The sequence below is a fragment of the Notolepis coatsorum genome (assembly GCF_963971535.1).
Source record: "Notolepis coatsorum genome assembly, chromosome: 18".
Taxonomy (NCBI): domain Eukaryota; kingdom Metazoa; phylum Chordata; class Actinopteri; order Aulopiformes; family Paralepididae; genus Notolepis; species Notolepis coatsorum.
This window is the reverse complement of record NC_140182.1, coordinates 23,525,390-23,538,971: the sequence shown is the minus strand read 5'-3', so window position 1 is coordinate 23,538,971 and position 13,582 is coordinate 23,525,390. Positions and strand designations below refer to the sequence as shown.

General features: G+C 48.8%; 1 protein-coding gene across 1 annotated transcript in view; it reads right to left on the bottom strand.

Annotated features, from left to right (window-relative positions):
- prdm11 (PR domain containing 11) overlaps positions 1-13,582 on the bottom strand; it is a 31,907-nt gene that overhangs the window by 6,372 nt on the left and 11,953 nt on the right. The window contains exons 5-6 of the mRNA XM_084335441.1: positions 11,235-11,422; positions 46-600 (exon numbers count right to left, since the gene is read on the bottom strand). Coding sequence (XP_084191567.1) covers positions 46-600; positions 11,235-11,422 — 743 coding nt within the window. The remainder of the gene's footprint in view (positions 1-45; positions 601-11,234; positions 11,423-13,582) is intronic.

Sequence of the window (13,582 nt, the reverse complement as noted above, 5' to 3'; positions counted from 1 at the left end):
CTTCGCACCTATAAAGCGATGTTGTGTCCTCGTTCTGGAACCTACCTTGGTAGTCGTCGATGGGCCCCTGCTCCGGGTGGGGAGGGACCGGGGCCTCCTTTCGTTCCCCGCCTCTTAGACGCAACACCTCCGCCTCCAGCTCCCGAATCCTCCTCGTCAGCTTGACACAGTTGGGGCAGAACGAGGTGGAGGGCCCTTCTTCGCCGGTCCGGTCCTCGTCCAAGTCCTCCACCTTCAGAGGACGCGCTTCGAAGTCCCCCCCGGACGACACGATACCCAGACCCGCTTTACAGTCCCGGGTGAGACACGACGACTCCCCGGCCGTGGTGGCGGCGGCGGCAGGGGGACAGAAGGCGTGGGGGGCGTCGTGCTGAGCCCTGCTCTTCTTCAGGGGCAGAGCTCCATCAGGGGGACGGGCCTGGCTGCGGGAGGCCTCCAGAGACGCCTCTAGTACGTCTTTGAAGATGAGGTCGATTTTCTTTTTCTTAGCCAGCGTCTGGCCGTCGGCCTCGTCGCTGCAGCGCTTGAGGCTCTGGGGTCGGCTGCCGTGGAGTGCGGACCTCAGCACGGGGCCCCGGTGGGACAGCGGCTTCCGGAAGCCTGGAACACAGCGGTGTAGTGCGTTAGCGGTGTAGCTGCAAAATGTCATGACAAATGCCATGATTACAATGCCTAGCGGATACAACGTTGGTCATTGCTAGTTGATATACAAGTAATTGAACAAAATCTGATTTACGTAACAAAACCGAAACCTACTGTGCTTACCTTGGGCGATATGGCCTCTAAATGATATTGCGATATTATTTGGCCATATCACGATACACGAAAAAAATCGCGATATAAAGAAACGAATAGCCAATAAATGTGAAGTTATCTTTGAACCTGTTTTCAAGCCTCGTCAATATACCCCCCCCCCCCCTTTTCCTCACTAATGGAACTGGTGTCGTGGAGTCACTCCGGCTAACATTAGTTAGCTTAGCTTAGTTAATGGATAACTTAGTTAGCAGCTAACGTTAGCCCGTTGCTCGCGTCAATTCAAATGCATGTCATTGAAGGTCCGCACTGGTCTGTGTCTATAATGAAATGAGAGGAAAGCTCTGCACTAAAGCAAGTCTCATCTCAGCCACGGCGACTTAGAAACTGATGCGACAACATATACATATATATACTCTATGTTCACGATATAGTCATTTACTACATCTCATGTAGAACAAGCTGCGATACATCGAGTATACTTCATATATCGCCCACCCCTACCTGCAGGTATATTTTCCAAAACCTTTATTGGTCTTCACTGGTAATTACTTTTTGATAAAAAATGGTAATGATCTGACAGACTGATGTAATGTTAATGCCTACAGGAAGAGTAATGATCTGACAGACTGATCTAGTGTTAATGCCTGGAGCAGCTCACAGTGGAGCAGTCCTGTGGACCAGTTAAAACAGTTAAACTGACCCTGGAGCAGCTCATAGTGGAGCAGTCCTCTGGACCAGTTAAACTGACCCTGGAGCAGCTCACAGTGGAGCAGTCCTCTGGATCAGTTAAAACAGTTAAACTGACCCTGGAGCAGCTCACAGCAGAGCAGTCCTCTGGACCAGTTAAAAAAAGTTAAACTGACCCTGGAGCAGCTCACAGTGGAGCAGTCCTCTGGACCAGTTAAACTGACCCTGGAGCAGCTCACAGCAGAGCAGTCCTCTGGACAAGGTTAACACCTCTTAACAAGCGGGCAGAAAAGTGGCAATTTTTTTACTTGAACTTGAGGACTGCATACTTATAGCACATGCATGAGCCTGGTCTCTTTTGAAAGATGACATTCACTTTTAGTGCTAACGTAATAGAGTTACATACCGGTAGGTCTGAACTTGAGTTGTAAAAAAACTTGTTACAAGTTTTTCTGTAGTAGTTAGTAGTCCAGAGGTAGTATTTCCCCAGAAGGTGGTATGGCTTACAAATCCAGACGGATCCCTAGCCTGAAGCCTTATGTAGTACATATCCAAATTTCATAAAGATCCATTCAGAAATGAGTGATTAGGAGTGATTTTGGTAAACTGTGTACAAAGAAAAACTCAGTTTTCTCATAGACTTCAATTCATTCGGCTGTTTTGCTCTTCCTGTTTGTGTTTCTTCGTGTTTTTATTTTCTTTTATTTAGATCACCATGTGGGGTATCATTGGAAAGCCACACTCATTGGTTACAACGATCCACAATCATTTTCGAGATTGGATCTAGATTGACGGAACTACTGCAGCCTGAGTCGGAAGTGGTATTTTGCGCAATACCGTGTACTTTGCACAAGCCTCAAATACTGACATGTAACTCGAGAACCGCTGAACGGATTTTGTCGGATTTGTCGCTATCGACAGGCAACAAATAAGCCTTCAATTCGATATATATATTGTATTACAAAATATGCACACCCGAGCCACTAGTGCCGGTTGCAAAAAATCTAAAAAAACTTCCCATATGAGGGACGTTGCAGCTTAAGTTAAACTGACCCTGGAGCAGCTCACAGCGGAGCAGTCCTCTGGACCAGTTAAAACAGTTAAACTGAGCCTGGAGCAGCTCATGTCAGAGCAGTCCTCTGGACCAGTTAAAACAGTTAAACTGACCCTGGAGCAGCTCACAGTGGAGCAGTCCTCTGGACCAGTTAAAACAGTTAACTGACCCTGGAGCAGCTCACAGTGGAGCAGTCCTCTGGACCAGATAAAACAGTTAACGTTAGGTTATGACTATAACCAAGTTCTGTTAATTAGGGGTGACGCTTGGCATCACACTGCACTATCTCGCGTACGTGCACGCGCACTGAATAAATTCCACAAATGTACCTTTAATACCAGTATTAGTCTGACCACATCCCTCATCAGCTTACCTTCATAAGCAGGTGTGTGGTCACCTGCTCTCCTCCTTCCCAAGCTTTCACCACAAGGTGAGGTCAAGGGCTGCAGCGGCCGTCGGATGCCAAGCGTCACCCCTAATTAACAGAACTTGGTTATAGTCATAACCTAACGTTCTGTTCCATTAGGGGCTCTGCTTGGCATCACACTGCACAAAGGGAGGCCAAGCGGAGCCGCTGGCCGACAAATACACCCCGCTGAAGGCCCCCCACAACCAACAGAACAGGGAGGGCCAAGCCCCCCCGACCCCCCCTAATGGAGGGCACCCTCTCTATTAGAGGTTTACCGAGAGGGCGACGGACCCGACCGCGCGAAGAGGCACTCAAGCAACTCAACGCACAGGGTGAGCAGACCGTGGCTTGACCCCACGACTACACCCACGCACAACCCGCATGCCACCCGGGAACGAACGTAGGGAACAACCTCGTTACTGCCCCCAGAATCACGGGATCAAGGGCAAACCCAACCCCGTGGCAAGGCCGTAGCAGCGGAGCGCGAAGGAAGACCCAGACCCACCAAAAGGACTGGACTCCCTGGAATGGGGGCCCGGAGAAGTCCATGATGCCAGCATCAAGACCCCACCAGGTGGGCACCTAGTGACCCCGCCCCCGACATCGCCAGCGTATTCGGACAAAGGCCCCTCAGCCGAGCGGGCCCCGTCCTCCCCAACAGTACACCGCCTGGCACACAGGCCCTGCAACAGGCAGACAGCATGGTCGTAACACACAAGAGTTAACCAACGGAAGCAGGCAGTGCACCGGGAAAAAAGACCAGGCAACAGGCTGTCAACCCAAGCCTGGAGACTGCGGACGAGACAGGCGCCAGAAAGGACAGCTGAACACAGCCGCCCCGGCGGAAGGGGCGTATGCTGGCGTTGTCGCATAACCAAGCCTCCACAGAGAAGGCTGATACGATCGGCAGACGTCATGAACGTGCAGGGGCACCCCCAACCGGAGAAACCGGGAGTTGACACTGCAGCAACACACCAGAGAACCAACCACCCAGGCATTACCCTATGCAATGGTTGGTCCCATAACCCCTCAGGAAAGAAACCCCAAAAACACACCTGCGGCACTGCCGCAGCCCGCGTTCTGGTTTCCAACAGGGCTATCCCGGGCCTACGGGTCAACGAAACATTACCCCGGACCGGGCCCGGTGATACGGGGAGCACAGGGTCCCCCGAGGAGGCTAAAACCACCCCAACAGGCCCCTCTGCGCCAAGCGCAAGAGAAGAGCGTAAAAAATGGAAGACCAGCCCCAGCACCCCGCACTCGGTATTCCCAGGAGGTCACCCAACCAAGTACCAACCAAGACCAACCTGCACAGCGGCCGAGATCCGACGAGATCGGGCGCGTACAGGTTGGCACGGCCGTAAGCCATTACGACAGTGCAGAATACAACGCACCCAACAAGGGTTCCATAACGCTCAACCCTGTGACACCCGGACCGACCTAGCATTTTTTCACCCTGAAAAAAACCCAAGTCCCTCAGGGTACAAGAACAGCAGATCTGCATCCCCGGCGGACAACGGGTGTAACTGATCTGGACCAGCGCGACCAGAACCAGTCCCGTGCCCTAATCACGCCGACCTGCCAACCCCAGGAGAAGGGGCAGATATGCGTGTTGATCCCAAAACATAAAAAGGCGCCACCCAGACGTTTCGGTACGAACCGCGCCCGGTGGCCCACCCCTAGGGCGTGAGACCCTTCCCCATATGTCCAGACCCATTCCGTTATCATCCCCTGACATGAACGGGAACCCATCCACAACCACACAGGGTGTCGGACGAGGAAAAACCCCCATCCCAATTGCTTCATAAAAACGCTGTTTCAACCCCAAGCAATCAAGGCGCGCCAGTCAGCCAATGCCCCAAAAGAACATCCTGAGCTAGCACTATGTGTGCGTTTTGACATACCCACATCAACAATAGGCCGTTTAGACCACCTTATTGAATCCCCAAGACGCCCAGGGGAACGACAAGAGGGGCGAGATGCAATCAACTCCATGAATGAATGAATGAAAAACTTTACCCAACAGACTGCAGAAAGGGTACAACCCAGTACGGCAATACACACAATTGGTTAAGGGGAGGCAGACCTGAGAAAGACGTTAGTCTTGTTTCCATCAGGGACCCTCATTTCCAATCCATATAGACACATCCAACTCTTTATAATAATAAAGAAAAAGCATCACCCGTATGACCCAACTGCACAGCTGGGAGTAAAAAACCTGTTTTCACATGATTTTAATCCAGTCACTCTTTTTAATCAGAGTGTAAGACCAGACCCTCCCAGAAACACCTTCCCACATGAGTTCATAGCCATGAAAAAGATATGCCAACTGTGAGTCACGTGACCAACCGACTCAAGTTGACACATAAATCGGGCGCAGCAGAACTGTGAGCCCTACGCCCTAAACTCGACACCTTTAAGACACCAACTCATGGAAGGCGTCGCCATAGCAACACCGCTACAACGGGCGGGGAAACCTGCCGGCTCCTGTCATGTAATAGGAGTCGGTAGAATAACCCTCCCCCCCCCCCCGCCAAGACGTCCCACCGGCTTGGCCCTGACTGGCTCAGCAGAAGAGATCAAAAAGCCCCTAAACCAATCAAGTGGGAAGAGGAGGGGTTTATTCGACACCCCCTCCCGAAAAAACACCCTTCATCCCTACACACAGAAAAACAACCGTAGCCATCTTGAAAACCTCCGGTAGAAAGCAATGCATAGCATAAGCTAATACAATGCCCGCTACCCACAAAAATGTGAACAGGTTTTACAACAAAACACAAGTCGCCTGTGCGTGAATCCTACACCCGTTGACTATGTCGTACATAGGAAAAAAACGCTGATCGAGAGTAAACGGCTAGGCCGTGAAATGTGTGTGTACGAGTATTACTGCAACTAAACAACACAGCATTGTGAGACACATATACTTAGTTCAAGCAATGGAATAACACCAGTTTCTACCTGCATGTGGAGCATCAAGCTAATAGAACCTATTACCGAGTGTACGTTGCAGACCTTGCTTAACCTCGTAACACAACACGACTCATCCCACAACGTAAAAGGGCAGATTCATATATACACAACCCCACCATATGAATTGTTTGAAGAAACACACAGTTTGTTCGGCCAAAACACAGTCCCCCTCACATCGGGGAACTTTTTTATTAAACTAAATAAAGTGTTCTAAGGCACAAAATCGAGGGGACACAGAGGGGAAAAGTCACTCAACGGCGTCTGCCACCTCGCGCCGCTCGAGTCTTGCCACCCCGAGGAGCCCCGGAGGGACGGTAGGTTACAGTCTGCTGGACACAACGTTCCCTACCGTCTCCTCCAGTCGTGGATGGGCCGGCGGTGGCAGAAGCGCCGTTTCGTCCCCTGGCCCTCTTGGCAGGGCCAGCAGCGGCGGCGGAGGCAGTGGTAGCGGCGACGGAGACAGCTCGACGTCGCGGAAGCCTTCTGACTCCACCGGCAAGGACGGGAGGCGGAAAATGGGGTTGGAGAATGGACCTCTCCTCTGCCATCTCTCTGCATGTTGAGGTCATCAACCGCAGGGCCTTCCCGAATAGGCCAGCGTCGGAGAGGGCGGCCGTCAGAAGAGGAGCTCTCTTCTTCTCTGGCACACGGGCCTGCTCCAGCCAAAGGTGACGCTGGCCCAGGGTGGCCAGGGCGCGCACTTTCCCCATGGCTATGGCCAGCACCTGGGAAAGGTGCAGGACAGCTCCCGCAGCCTGGGTGATCTGATCGCATTTCACCTCGTTCAGATCCGTGCCGCCCGTCATTATCCCCGATACAAATCTAGCCAGGTGGGCGATGTTAGACGCCGCAGCTAGCGATTGTGTACCAGCGATGAATGAATGGTCACCCCAATAAGCCAATCGCCTAGCCGATTTCCCCTGGAGGACCGGCTTGCATAGGGGTTCCCACACCATATCCGGACAGAGGAGCGCGGCCATCGGACTGTCAAGCCGAGGCACGCCCTCCCCCATACCTTTGACTAACCCCGACACCCGCGTAACTGGTACGTAGGCGGGAGTTAGTCCCATGATGTTGGACACCGCCTGACCCCGACGAACATAGGCCCCCATCGATGGGAAAAATGGGTAGACAACGTCCACCCCTCTCACTGGGGGACGCTGCCAGGGATGGCCTATGAGGTCATCAGGGACAGGTGCAGGCAATGGCAGCGGCAGCGGCACGCCGTTTGCGGCGGCGGCTACTGCCATGAGCTCGGGAAACAAGGCCCGCAGTTCCCCCTGCGAACCTTCCTCCACCGACCCCGCATCCCTCACATGCAGCAGGCTGCGACTGGTCAAGGAGCCACAGTCTGATGTGGCCGACAGTAGGGCATCCTGCTGATGAGGCCAAGGTGGTTCCTCGACATCCTCGAACAGGGCGCCCCATGGAGCCATTTCCCCCCCCTCCGGGGTCTCCTGAGGAGGGATACTCTCCTCCACGGGGCCATCATACAAAAACCCGTCCGCCTCGTCCATGAAGTCCTCAGTCTCCATTGGAAATCCAGAGCCGGACGCATCTTCGCTGGTCTCCAGCAGTTCCCCAAACCCAGGCCGTTCGCGCCTGCACGCTACCATCTTGCGACGTGAACGGGCAGACGCGAAAAGTTTGCGTCGCAAATCCTCTGGCTCCAAGACAACCCCCCGTTCACCAACGGGCGATTCCCCGGAACCAGAGGAACCAGAGTCGAGATCAGGCCATCGCCGGAGCGACGGCACCGACTCCTCGGCTCTTCGGTGAGGCAAACTATCCACCGGCAGTCTCCCGGGCTGGGTCGGCAACCACGAAAATGGCAACAGCCCAGCACCAAGGCGCACGACGGAGGCGGGAATGGAGAACCGCTGGTGAAGAGTAGGTCTAGCGGGTCTACTCTCCGCGGAATACATTATGACCCAACTTTTTCTTGTACAACAGATGTGAGAGAAGAAAAAATTAAGCACAATGTAAACCCGCCACAACTCTTTTCAACTAACAACACGTCAAGTGGGGTACTACCAGGCACTTCCTTGTGGTGAAAGCGAGAAGGAGGAGAGCAGGTGACCACACACCTGCTTATGAAGGTAAGCTGATGAGGGGTGTGGTCAGACTAATACTGGTATTAAAGGTACATTTGTGGAATTTATTCAGTGCGCGTGCACGTACGCGAGACAGTGCAGTGTGATGCCAAGCAGAGCCCCTAATGGAACAGAACTGACCCTGGAGCAGCTCCCAGTAGAGCAGTCCTCTGGAGTCTGGACCAGTTAAAACAGTTAAACTGACCCTGGAGCAGCTTCAGTGGTATTACTTGATATTGATATTGTTGATATTGTCAAGTGGTATTACTTACTTGATATTGTTATCGTTGATATTGTCAAGAGGTATTAGTTGATATTATTGGTGATATTGTCAAATGGTATTAATTGATATTATTGTTGATATTGTCAAGTGGTATATTACTTGATATTATTGTTGATATTGTCAAGTGGTATTACTTGATAGTTATCGTTGATATTGTCAAGTGGTATTACTCAATATTATTGTTGATATTGTCAAGTGGTATTACTTGATATTGTTGATATCATCAAGTGGTATTACTTGATATTGTACCCAACCTTCACATACGAGTAACTTCACAAATGCAAGTGTTAAGTACATTTTACAGTAGAGGACTTTTACCATAGTAATATTCTACCTGGCTATTTCTACTTTTACTTTAACACATTCATGGCCAGCCATTAGATGGGCCCCATTCTAGGAAGGCCAGCGTTCCCATAACAAACGTTCACTGTGCATCACGTTGTTTGTAGAGCTAAATCTATATTTTATATTATAGCTATGCATCCAATGTCATTGTCAATTGACAGTATGAACCTTCCTTTCAATGTGCCATAAAGAAAAAAAAACTATCAATACATTCCCGTTTTATACCGTGATGAATATGAGTGTTATATCGGAATGATCTGGGATAATTCCTGCAAAGCTAGTTAAAAGGCGCTAAGCTAATAACGTTAAATCGATTGGCGTTTCGTCCCTACACAAGCTAGAGTTAAAAATCCAAATGCATTTGATCGGTATCATGTTCCATCATGAATGCATGAAAGGGGGGGGGGGGGGGGGCGGGGGAAGTCGTTTCTGATTATTGATTACCAATAACGGCATTCATTATTACCACAACATAGGATGAGCAGGGGGATGGATATTAAATCCTTGCACGATCAAGCTGAAATGTACGTCAAATTGCTCTTACCTGTGGCCGGTTGGATTCCAAAAAGAATGTTCCAGTTATTTGATCGCCATCTGCTAGATCATATCTCCATTGGCTGATGCCATATTCCTTTACTGCATAATGAATTCGGCGTCGCAAAAAGTATTCCAGGCGATCGGGTGAAGCCCTCGCTTCAGACTAACAAAAAAATCCGGCCGGAGCGAAAAAATTGTGACACCAAGTGTGCAACAGGGGAAACTGCATTCTCGAGACAGCGCCAATACCAGGATCTGGCCGGTAATGCACTTTCCGAGTCCCAATATGCCTTTTCCAGCCAAAATACAGCCCTGTGACATTGAATAGGATATTAAAATCGAATAAAAGAAAAAACTAGTTAAAAATGTATATATACGTGATTGGCCGCCAAGCGCTGGCTCCCAATCACGTATATCTACGTGAATGCCCGGGAATGTGTTAATGGGATATTTCACTTTAGTAGACAAAACGCAGCAGTCTTACATTACCTGTATCTAAGGTCATCTATAAGTAAGCTAGTGACCACTGGTGTTCCTGTTGTCCGCTGACCATGTCTAAATATCATACTTCTGAAATATAAACTATACAGCAATATTATTATGTATTATTACATGGCGTTTTAACATTCGCCAAAATGCTTGATTGTGATTGGTCAATAGCGCTCCGTTGCCCCTAGCAGCGGTCAATTATTTCTCGATAATTCACCGCTGATATGGGCAACACGCAATAATGACCGCTGTTAGGGGAAAGATAGCCTCGCAGGCGGACTCTCGCAGTGTTATACCATGCACAGCACGGCTGTGCAGCGCCTGTCCGAGGCAGGTCTCGACAGTACACCATGCATTTGGTCTCGTCTTGTCGATGGTGTAAAATGAATTATATTGTTGGTAAGTTAGCCCTGTAATAAGCGGGATAATGTATACAGTACGTTGACACTGCGAGATTCAAACCTAAATACTCAACTTTACCATATGCACAGCTGCACTGCATCAGGTGTAATCAAGCCCATTGTGATATTTCCTCCAACGCCAGAGGAGCAACAGAACAACCGCGTCTGCATTTGATCTCGTCTTGTCGATGGTGTAAAATGAATTACGTATATTTTTTGTAAGTTAGCCCTGTAATAAGCGGGATAATGTATAGCTATATTCGGTCATTGTCGCAAAATAATTTACCCGACACTGCGTTCTGGAACACCGAGAACACATCAGAAGTATGTTTAATTGAAATCTGCACAGTGCACACACCTCAGAAGTATGTTTAATTGAAATCTGCACAGTACACACCTCAGAAGTAAGACATTTAGACGAAGTCCCCAAGAAGAATAGAGTTGAATGAGGAGCCAGACACCTGGGAGGAACGGTGGTGTCGTCAGCAGACAGGGGACAGCAGTGGTCACCAGTGAAGAGGAGACCAGAGATAAGACTGCGCTGACTTAGTTCCATTAAAGTGAAATATCCCTTCATGTATAGGGTTTGTTGCAGCTCATCAATAGACATCCCTAAACACCGTCCATGATAGGGGACAGCTAGAAAGAACTGTACGCACAGCGTCAAAAATCATTGGCTGTGATATTCCTTCTGTGGCCTCCATATATGCCACACACATCAGGCAGAAAGGGGAGAAGGTGATCGGTGACCCCTCTCACCCTGCTTACTACCTCTTTTACCCCCTTCCCTCTGGTAGAAGACTCCAAAGTCTCAGGTGTAGGACATCTCGTTTTAAGAATAGCACATATCGCGAGGTTGTCCGTCACCTGAACTCGAGTCCTAATGCACAGGCACTTTGTACTATAAGGGCTAGCACCAGCCGACAGGCACTTTAAGGCAATATGCACTTTAAATTGGAGCACTGAGCTCTTTTAGGCACTGTAGCATTTTTTATATTGTTTGTGAAATACTTCTACTTCAGGGATTGCATTGCATGTATTCTTGTATGTTTTATATTGTATGTTTTTATACTGTATGTACTGTATGTTTGATACAAATGCCAATCAACTATGTGTTGAAATGGCAATAAAGTTTTCTATCCATCTATCTAAATCAGGCACAATTATAACGAGAAAGATCAAGGAAGGTAATCGTTGATGAATGTCTCACCGGTGTCCAGGTTGCGGTCGATGTGCTCTTGTGAGACGCTGTGCAGGCGGCTTACGTAGTCATCGCTGTACCAGACACGAAGCCTCTCTCCCACCGACAGCGGCCGGCACACGCGGAAAAAGATGAGCTTGCCGCGCTGGAAGGCCGTTAGGTTCCGCTCATTCTCCTCTGAAGAGGTGCGGACATACCTGAGGTGACAGAGATACAGCGTTATCGCGTTGGCCGTCCTGCAGAAGCCATGCATCTCAAGGTTTGTCTTTGTATATATATATATATACACACACATACGGTCAGGTCCCTATATATTTGGATATTGAAACAGTTTTCACAATTCTGGCTCTGTACACCAGCGGTTCTCAACAGGGGTTCCGCGGCACACAGGGGTGCCGCGGAGAGCTGCCAGGGGTGCCGCGAGATAAATCTGCCTGGGAATGTTTCTTTAAAAATATAGAATGATAACTATTTAACTAAACAAATAGTCTATCTAGTGCTTCATGTGTATACAATAATTGCCTAATCTAATAACATGAACTAAAAAAGAAATCGATAACACGTTTCGTAAAGTTATTATAGAAACTTCACCAACTTAACGTCGGCGGCAGGCGTCATTACTTTTACCAACAGATTTTCCAACGCATTTCCAGAGCAGTTGCATTTCTGTGACATCACGGGTCCTATGTCCGTTATCAAGGAAATGCAAAGCGGCTATCGCAATCGTCGTCGTGATAATAATCACTAAATGCATTCAGTGCTGGATCTAATCAAATGGATTTATCGAGACACGTTATGGAAAGTTCAAGACCGGACCACACAGCTTCTGAAAAGTGCTAATTACACGCTTCCGACGGCGATGGTCTACTCGCAGAACAAGTGAGTGTATCAGCCGCTGTGTTATGATTATTATGATACAAAATGTGAATGAATGAATGAAAACTGTATTTAACAGATAAACAGTAAAGGGCACTCTGCAGGGATGTGATGTCATAATCAATCGTCACCTCACTAGAATAATATTTCCAACGTGAACCGCAAAGCTGAATTTTCACACAAAATGAACACGTTTTTAACTCGTCCATCGAAACGGGTTACAGTTACCAATACCACTTCAGTACCTTCCAGTACCAATTCGACCGCTGACATTGCCCCAGTCAAACAGTGCAGCTGCAATGTTGTGTTCTCATGCTAAACCAGACTGTTATCATGGTCACACTATTGCTATATTTACTTATACATTTAGACCTGAAACGCCTGCTAATAATGCATTATATAGCCTGCATATACACACAAATGTGTTTCCCGGTTTCAATGGGTTAAATAAACGTTATTTTGAAAGCAAGCACTTTTGTCATCATTGTAGCAAAAAAGACAGGACCGGAAAAGTCTTTATCGTATGTAGGGGTGCCCTGGAATATTTTATTGGACACAGGGGTGCCTTGGCAGCAGAAAGGTTGAGAACCCCTGCTGTACACCACCATAATGGACTTGAAATAAAACAATCAAGATGTGCTTTATGTGCAGACCTTCAGCTTTAATTTGAGGGTATTTACATCCAAATCAGGTAAACGTACTGTATACGTTTGTACATGTGCACCCCCCCTTTTTTTAAGGGACCAAAAGTAATTGGACAAACTAACAATCATAAATTAAATTGTCAATATTTTTGCCATCTCTCTGATGGGTTGGTTTTGATTTTTCAGCCTAATGATGGCTTGCTTCACTGATACTGAAGCTCTTTGGTCCTCATATTCAGAGTTGACAGCAACAGATTCTAAATGCAAATACCAAATTTTCTTTTTATCTACTTTTTTTCTCCCATTTTCTATTTTTCTCCCATCCCAATTTCGTATCGTCCAATTCTACCCTCCCCTGTCTCGAACGCTGTTAGGCCATGCCTCCCACAAGCCGGCTGCAATGTGGACGAAGCCTTACATCACGTGTCCCCTCCGGTACTCGAGGAAGCAGCCGTCGCATCTTTTCACCTGCACAGCGCGATCTCTCAGCGGCGGGGGTCTGCGTGGGAGGGACACGCCGCCCCCGTCGCTTCCCGATTCTGCTGCGCAGGCGCACCAACCGACCTGTAGGAGTCGCTGTCCACAACGTCCGATCCCCACCCATCAGCTTCCCACCCCTAACACTGCCAATTGTGTTAGTATGAACGACCAGCCAAGCTGATAGCAATGCGGAGAGCTGGGCCAAATACCACACTTGAAATGAGCTCTAGGCCTTTTATCTGCTCTTTGTAAATTAAATAATGAGGGAATAACACGCCTGGCCATGGAACAGCTGAGCAGCCAACTGTCTAATTACTTTTGGTCCCTTAAAAAGGAGGATGCACATATAGAAATTGT